The 8,984-nt window shown below is 40.0% G+C and overlaps 1 protein-coding gene across 1 annotated transcript in view; it reads right to left on the reverse strand.

Annotated features, from left to right (window-relative positions):
* Nucleotides 1-535: 535 nt before the first annotated feature.
* The window catches only part of cep162 (centrosomal protein 162), a gene marked incomplete at its 3' end in the record, with an annotated part of 25,245 nt that continues 16,796 nt past the window's right edge, over nt 536-8,984 (reverse strand). Inside the window, 13 exon segments of the mRNA XM_035672538.1 lie at nt 536-775; nt 872-976; nt 2,559-2,722; nt 2,829-2,955; nt 3,520-3,619; nt 3,746-3,858; nt 4,480-4,611; nt 4,979-5,113; nt 5,421-5,584; nt 5,784-6,012; nt 6,926-7,181; nt 7,616-7,697; nt 8,344-8,547. Coding sequence (XP_035528431.1) covers nt 536-775; nt 872-976; nt 2,559-2,722; nt 2,829-2,955; nt 3,520-3,619; nt 3,746-3,858; nt 4,480-4,611; nt 4,979-5,113; nt 5,421-5,584; nt 5,784-6,012; nt 6,926-7,181; nt 7,616-7,697; nt 8,344-8,547 — 2,051 coding nt within the window.

The following is an 8,984-nucleotide window of genomic DNA, read 5'->3' on the forward strand; positions in this document are numbered from 1 at the left end:
TTGTGCAACTGCTGTGTGAAATGTGATCGTGAACAGCATCAGGAGCAATTCAGAGTTCAGTATCTTGCTCAAGGATACTTCGACATGTGGCGGGAGGAGCCGGGGATCGACATGTGAGGAGAAGCAACACAACCGATGTAATGTATACTGGGTGCCTAGCTGAAGCTAATTCGCAGCCCCTCTCTGCACTTTACACTGATATATATGACTGACATTATGACCACCCTGGCACCAAACATAGTCATCTTTTAAGTTGATATGGTGAACTTGTAAGCAAACAGTAAACATCTGGCTCTTTAGCTGTTAAAAGCTCCACTCTGTTCTCCAGCTAGTCTCTGTGTCTGTCAGCTCTTTGGTGTGGAGCAGGTGGTGTACAGTGGGTTTTTGGAGCGTTTCACTGCAAACAGCTGCCTGCTGGTGGAAACAACCTTGAGAGCAATATATTCATATGACTATGTCATTGTAACTGTTGAACGAACACTGACGGGTTACTACAACATACAGCAGTGAGTACATTATTGACAATCTGTTGTACCTTGATCCTGTGGAACTGTTGTTCCATGGCCCGCAGGCTGCGCTTGGCCTCCTCATCGTGACTCTCCAGCTCAGCCTCCAGACGCTGAATCCTGCGCTCAAGCAAGGCGCTGATCCTGCTGGGTGGCGACGTCTTGGCAGCGTCCACATCCTCTTGACCACCAGCCGTGGCTGCAGCGTAGATCAGAGCGGGCAGGGAGTTTGGGTTTCTTCGTCTTAGAATCTGCTCCAGCTCCTTCACCTGGTAAAGAGAGAAAGTGAATGGACATGAACTGGACGGGGAAGGGAGGGAGTGTAATGAGTTTCATAAGTTAGCTTGTTTGTCTGTTTGAGAAACCTGTCGCTCCAGGTCCTGCATCCTCTTAGTGTCTGCTGTTTTCTCTTTGGTCCTTCTCTGCTGCTCACTGCTTCTTCTGCCCACATCCATGTTCAGTTTTTCTACCTGAGAAGGAGACAACCTGTTATTTCAAAAACATTAAACTGTAATTGGCTTTCTTTAGCGCACTAGTTCCTACAAACCACAAGCACACTACACTTTAGTGTTCAGTGTTAAAAAACATTTTTGTTAGAAAATATTGATACACTTGAGTATTGTAATATTTTGTTTTGTTATATTATATTGTATTAAATCTCAAAAACACTATGGATTTTTGAGTTTAAAACCACAACCCCTAGACAGCAGAGTTGTAAACGTAAACTGAGGGCTATGATGTTGGGTATTATAGTGACAGTCACGATTCCTGAATTTCAGACTTTCATACAATACTAGAACAAAAAAAAGATACTGTATACCTCTTTTGATACCACTGCAAATATATATATATATAAACCCTTCTTCTTATATATCCAGGAGGGTTGCATAACATTAGGCTTGAGGCTTAGAATTGAGGCTGTGCATTCTGTTTTGGCAGATCTAGCTACACCTGTAGCTTCTAATGGGAACTATGTACTATGGAAGTTTTAAATTTCCTCAATAAAAACAAATCACACAAAGACATAATGTGAAACAAAAAAATGTCAAAACAGCTGTCAATCAGTGCATCCCAAAAAAAGAAACAATAGCAGAACTCATGTTTACATGTCCAACACTGTAGTTGAACAGTTGACTGTTGTCTTTCTGGCACTGATGATGCGTCTAGACCAGCATAATGTTGGGAGGCAAGTTTGATTAAGGTCACTTATATAACATTTAGGAGCCTGTAGGAGAAACTATGGAGGCAGCGAAACTAGTAGGGCTGCGCAATATGGTAATAGGGATTATTTTGACAGATATTGCTCTTGCGATAGGAACAATGGTGTGGGAACAATCATTTTTGCATCACAAATTGAATTTTCACTGTAAAAATGATTAAAGTCAAAATTAAATGTCAAATATTTAAGGGTCTGTATCAAACGTCTTAAATCTGGAGAACAAGAGTTGTAGACCAGGGCATCTCTTTAGAACTATAGTAACAAATGATTATGCTGTTTTGTCACACATTTTACCTTTATCAAAAAAATAGCTGCTTCTGCAATTTGCATGCGACTTCGATTATATTTTGATTCATTGTGCAGCCCTAGAAAATTGCAAAAAACTTTAAAGCCCTATCTAGGCCAGTGTTTGGTTTGTCTGTGCTGGGCTACTGTAGAAACATGGTGCTTCAACATGGTGGACTCCATAGAAGAGGACCCGCTCCCTCTGTAAATAAAAACAGCTCATTGTAAGGTAACAAAACCACAATGATTCTTATTTTCAGGTGATTATACACTAATAAAAACATTCCTATGAATATTCCATCATCCTCAATGTTACACACTGGACCTTTAAGAAGTTTTTCATAAAATGTATTCAGCTAGGCAAGGATATCTAATTTAAAAAAGTAGGGCTGATCATTATGACCAAAGGCAGTGGTGTTTTGTACCATAACTGCTATGAATTGATACCGCAAGGACATAAGACAGGGGGGACTTTGTAGAGATTACTATATTGACAGTGAAGGTCAATTAAATGAGAAGTAGCACATAACTAGAATGCAGAGCCTTACTTGCTCCTTGAGTCGGTGTATTTCAGCTGTAGCAGCCTTCAGTCTGCCAGCGTCTCTATCCAGCAGCTCCTGGTTCTCAGCAAACCACTGCACCTTCTTCTTCAGGGCCGCGACTTCCTCTCTGTGCTTGTCCTCTAATACGCGCATCTCAAAAGTCTTGTCACCTGACACATTCAGAATGGATACACACCGTCAGTCGGACCAAAGATCACTTATGCCTATAAAGGTCTTTAAATTCCACCAATAGCACTGTTCAGTATGGCGTTTTACCTGAGGCAGACATGGCCTGAGCCCTAGCTAGGTCTCTTTCTTTCTTCATTAGCTGTAGGTCTACCTCCAGAGCTTGCTTTTCTTGCTTCAGTCTGTGAATGTCCTCAGACAGCTTGGCCTCATTCCTCTGCATACAGAAACATACAGTATATCTGTGGTAAGTGAGCGGCTGAAACACAACTTAAAGGTATATGTTTTGTGTCTGTCCACTTTGAATAAACCATGTCACAATCATATGCATGGTAAAATTACCGTTTTTGTCTACGGAGTCTACGATGGAGAGTGATAATGATATTACGTCTGTTTCTGGTTAAACTAACATCTCTGTAGGGATCCTTTCCATAATGTTGTCAGACACGAATAACAATCTGAGCCTGTCAGTGGCAAAAACAAGCACTTAGCAGTAGCCATTGCACCCTCATTTAGGACTATTTTCCCCATCTAACTTGTTGAATTAAGAGTTTATTTGAACTAAACCAGTGTTGGAGATTGTTAGGTAAGTTTTATATTGTTTCTGTCCAGTTTGAATGATTATCTGCTGGGTAAAATGATTGGTTTTGTCAATTGAGAGGTTGGCCATAGTGCCCATTGTTTTAGAGATGCTGGTGCCCTAGTTCAACAATTATTAGCTAGTGAAATTTGTATATGTAAAATTTTAATCTATCAGTATTTTAGTGATTGTGGTACTTACCTGAAATACATTTATTTGAGCTAACAGGTCTGTAATGCGTTGAGTGTGATCCATTAGGCAGACATTTCCCACAGGCCGAGAGGTTTTATTCATCTGCTCCCTGATGAAAAATGCCAGAGGATACAAACAGAAAAAACACTGGTGATAAAGTCTCATATTAAGAAGACATAAACAAGCAATAATACATTCGCAAATAGGTCACAGCTCTGATAGACACTGAACCCACCTTGTGAAAGCCAGCTCATTCAGCAGCCTCTGGTTTTCATTAAACATGGCCTCCTCGTTGGCTTTACTCTTGGCCTGCTGAGCCTTCATCTGCAAATACAGCTTCTCATTCTCCTGTAAAATAATATCAGCTCACAATATTACAATAGTAGAAATATTTAAAAAGCTCATGCAGCAATGAGGACATGCAGGGTTCCCAGTTTTTTTAAGAAATTATTTTCCAGGACAATTTTTCTTGACAATACAGTAAAAAAAAAAGGGCTAATACAGGACAGCCCATAAGTATCACTTCAAGTTAAGTAGAATTCATTTTATTTTACATAAAATTCATATTCCCACCGCTTAGCCTATTCAAAGAAGTAGAAAGTGTTTGTTGCAACAATTAACACTGATGTTGCTGTATTTATCAACCACAACAGGACATTTTTCACTTGCAAGTTTGGAAAACTAGTTTCAAATTTTGGGGGTTTTCCATGTATTCCTGGACGTGTGGGAACCCTGACATGATCTCCTGTCAATTTCCCATTGGGAAATGAGTTTGGCAGTGGTACCATCCAAACCAGAAGTTGCTGGGAACACAACCTGAATAACAGCTGTGGTGAAAAGTAAGTCAATTTCTCCAAAGCCTACATTTCTGACAAAAAAGATAATTACAGCGGATATCCAAAAACAAATTAAGAGCAGAAATGACAGAAAGACAGTCACATTAAGAGATAAGTATTAGGGGAAACAAACCTGCTGATAGCCTTTTATGAGCATCTCTTGCTCTTTTATTTCTTTATCTATGTTTTTGAGCTTTTCCTCTGTAGTGGAGTTGGTAGCCTCAGCCCATCTATGTTTCTGACTGGCTTCTTCTGCACTTCTCAGCTGAGGAGTGAAGAAAACACAGATTAGTTACTACGTACAGATGGATCACTGCTGACCTTTATTTTCTAAGTCTGTGTCCTTCTTTCTAAGTTCTATAAAAGTAGTCTCTAAATTAGTTAATGTTATTAACTGTTATTTTATCTTACCCACTGTTGTGCTTTTAACTGTTGACGAATACATAATGTTTGAAAATGTACCAACTCAGTCGTCCAAAAATAATGTGTAGTGGTGCAACCAAAGTCTACAGCCAACCGCCCCGGTCTCAATCAAACACAGTGTAGTAAACAGAATGTGAATGTCGGCAGTTAATCTGTGCAACAAAAATGGTCACAATGCATGGAATGAATGTTTTGTTTCTCCTGTGTACCTTGCTCTGTAGTACATAGTTCTGTTGTCTGAGTGAGTTGAGCTCTTCTGCTCCTTCCTTCATCACATGCAGCTCCCTCTCTTTCTGAGCCAGCTGGACTCTGAGCTCCTCCACCAGAGAGCTGCCCTCCTCCTTCTGCAAGTCAGACATCGACACTGAACTCAACCCAACAGAACACAGACTGTAAAGGACAAACTGTCATAGAAGAAAAGTCACTGTTAACATGCACATCACATTCCATCCACTCAGACGCAGCATTAATTAGCATAGCAACGGCAACACTGACATGATCCCTCACTGGTATCCCATCTGAAAACAGTGACAACTGATGCTTCCTAAAATGCTTTGCCTAGAATTCAGATAATTGGATTTTTAAGACCCAACGGACACGCTGCAAATGCATACTGAAGACCTTTTTCGCAGGGTTAAGTTGTTTTCTTACACTGTCCTTTGGAAGATGTGTCTGTCTGGTTTCGTGAGGACCTCTGACTTCCTGTGTGTCTGCAGTGTCCTGGTGACTGCTGGTGTCTATCTGCTGTTGGAGGACAGCCACTAAGGACTGAACAGATGCCACCAGCTCACTGCTCACCTTCAGACCTGCCTCTGCTAATCAGACAAACATAAAAGACATATCAAAAACACAGCTCCTAACATTACACATTGATGAGCTGTGCGCCATGCTCCCATATTATGAAGATACCACCAGATTCAGCATTTATGTAACGGCACAATTTACAGACCCTTATCTTAAATTATCTAAACAGTTTAATGACTTGATATTTTGTGTACGAGTGTCAATAACAACCTGTGTAGTCATCTTTTTCTTGGCTCTTTGTTAATTTGGCTCTTTCTTGTTGATACTGACGGGGAACAGAGGACTGGGTTTTGGCTGTAGGAACAGCAGCTCTACTCAGCCCCGACGACCTGGAAGTCACTGCTGTTCTCCCCTCCGCTCTCCTGTCTCTAACAGGAGCCACAGTGGGTTTCCTCACTGAAACTGTGGAGGGATGAGAAACAGCAGAGCCACGGGAGGCCTAGAGATAAAATGTCCACAATTCATCATGGTTAAACAATAGTGTAGTGAAAAACAAGGAACATAATATGCGCCTGACAGTGAGTGTGGTGGAGGTGATTTAGCCGTTTTAGTATAATATTAGGTTTGTATCTTGTGATTTTGATAATAAGGACAACTTTGCACTGTTTATGCACTGCACAATTCAAATAAACAAATTACTTTTGAATATAATCTTGTCTGTAAACTTTTTCTAATTAATGTCACATTCAGGGATTCAGAAAGACAGTAAACATCTGGAGAGTACGGGAAAACCAAACACGCATGGCAATATGTTGCTATTGTGATGTCATATTGTTTATAAAGAATGGAATAAAACATTAAATTAAATTAATTTCTGTATATTATTTTATGTAATGTATTAATTATTAGCAACTTGTTGTCCAGACTGTCCATGTGTTCCCTTTGTCTGGGGGAGTTTACCGCCATGCTCTCCTCCACTAAGATGACATCTGGTTTGCTGTCTACCGTCTAGCTGAATCCATGTGAATGCAGCATAATGCCTTCATTCCACCAGTAATGGCTATATAACGTTGTTTCTGGGATGTTATTATATCATTTACCACTGTGAGCGCTTCAGAATCAGAGTGTTTTATTTGCCAGATTTTGTTGACCTGGTAAATTTTTTCATAGTTTGTATGCTCCAGCGGGCACATCACAGCTGCAATGCAGCCATGAATGGTGGAATAAAGCAGTAAGCTGTTCTCTCTATGCTATCCTGACAGTAAATTTAGGTGAGGAGAACAACAGCACACTTTGTTTCAGTGACAACAGATGACTAGCTTTATTACCACATAAATGTTAAATTGTGAATTTTCTTTCTGGGAGAACTGATGCTTTAACTGGTCTTAAGAAGAGTTTAGAGTTTTCCTCACCGGTACTCTCTTAGCTTTGCCAGCCTGTGAGGATGTGTACTTGTTCTGATCCTGCATCAGCCTCTCTACTTCCTGTCTGATGCTCCATGTCAGGTTATGGTTGGGAGGGTCTGGGGAGCACAGTTCCCTGGCTCCCTTTATGCCTGAAACGGGGTCAGCCTCCCCAGGTCGCTTCGGTTGTGACTGTGGAGAAGTGACATCGGGGAAAGTCCTTTCCAAGAAGAGGGATCTCTTTTCTTGGTCAAGTTCTACAGCACTGTAATCAGAAAACAAAGAGAAAAACACACTAAAACGTATATAGTTGTTACTGTTGTGATCCAGGTTTAGATTTTGAGGGTTTTATGAATTTCCCAGTAGACTTTCATGTCTTGTTTATTCTTTTACCATTTATACTTTTAATATTGTATTACCTGCAGCTTTGCATGATAAAATGTACTTTATTTTGTTTGGTGTTGACTATGTGAAAGTTAACAAAACTCCAATTGGATGACACTGTAAATAAAAGTTGAAATAATGAATGAAATGCTAATCAGCAACGCCAGATCTCTGTGGTAACATCCATAATGTGCCCAACTGTGTTAAATCCATGTGACAGTCAGATCAACCAGTGGACAAACATAATTAACTGACAGCCTGTTGATGTTCTGTGATGTGATCATTGTGGATAATTCCAGACTTCACAGTCTTAACCTGACAGGCTGGAGGGTGAAGCCTCTGATATGGTCCTTCTCTGGCCGGATGGGTCTCATCAACTCTTCTGCAGTGGGTAGCTCTAGATGCACACACAAAATAATTCAGCATGGCATCACTGTAATCATCACAGCACAGTGAATGTGTCAATCTATCTATCTATCTATATAAATATATGTATATGTAGGTTGTATCTGTATAATGTGGTGAATTCTGAAGCTTTTCTGTGTCTTAAAATAGATGCTGCTAGTTGCTAACAAGTGTCTAAATGAGACTACAGAGGGTGTTGGTGACATTAAAACACAGAGACTGATCTACTCAGTAGTCCGCCTTTACAGCCTCATTGTGTTTATACTCACACTCTGTAAACCATTCTAACTCAAACTGTACAACTTGTAGATTTTAATTACAAGATTTAATTATAACCTTAGTGGTGCTGATGCTGAAGTCATGTGACCGTGGTGTAGTTTGTTTATAGCCAATGTTAGCGGTGACATTTATGCTTCAAAAATCATAAAAGTTCATTTGTAAAGATTTTCTTTACAAAATGTGTAAGTATCATAAACTTTGTTTGTCCTTATGACATATTCAGAATACAGACTTCCAAAGAGTAAAACACTTAACTGGGACGCAGCTTTTGCAGATGCATCATTCTTACAGTTCAACCAGTGATTTATACAGGCAGAAAGAGTCCAACATTCCCAAAAATACTGTTTACAGTTTCTGACCTGACTCATTGGTGGAAGCAGGCTGGAGAGACTGTCTGGTGTGTGGAGGGGAGGATGGAGACACAGGTCTGTGGATCCTCCCCCTCCCTTCCAGAGATGAATAACGGCGATTATGGTCATCTGAATCTTCCACAATGTGGATCTGTCTGTAGGCCTCATGAAGAGCTTCCATCTCTGAGCCTCCACTCTGCACATACGACTGCCCTGTTGAGAAAACAAGTTTAGTTTGGCAAGATGAAACTGAAATGATCTTGTGGGGAAACTGCAGTGAATCATGAAGTCCCCTTTGGATTTGTCTGATAAGAAACAACTGGTAGGTCAAAAATTCATTGTGAGGAAACACATATTGTAACAGTTTTCAGTTAGCAGGAAGAAACAGTAAGAGAGTGCAAGAGTGCAAGAGATCTGAACACTAAGTATAAGTTACATTTATACACAGCTAATTTGTAACAGCAAATACATTTTGAGAGAAACAAATGCAACCTAGTTGTTTTTTAAACAATAAAATAGGAAAAATGTTCATACTGAATTTATCTGGCTTGTTTACTGACATATTCTATTAATTTTTCTCGTGGAAACCACAGTATAACATGATTCACTTTTTTATGGTAACGTTTAAGCATTTGGTAAATGGTAAATGG

This window comes from Morone saxatilis, unplaced genomic scaffold (genome assembly GCF_004916995.1).
Source record: "Morone saxatilis isolate NCDOM2014 unplaced genomic scaffold, NCSU_SB_2.0 Contig24, whole genome shotgun sequence".
NCBI classification, from domain to species: domain Eukaryota; kingdom Metazoa; phylum Chordata; class Actinopteri; family Moronidae; genus Morone; species Morone saxatilis.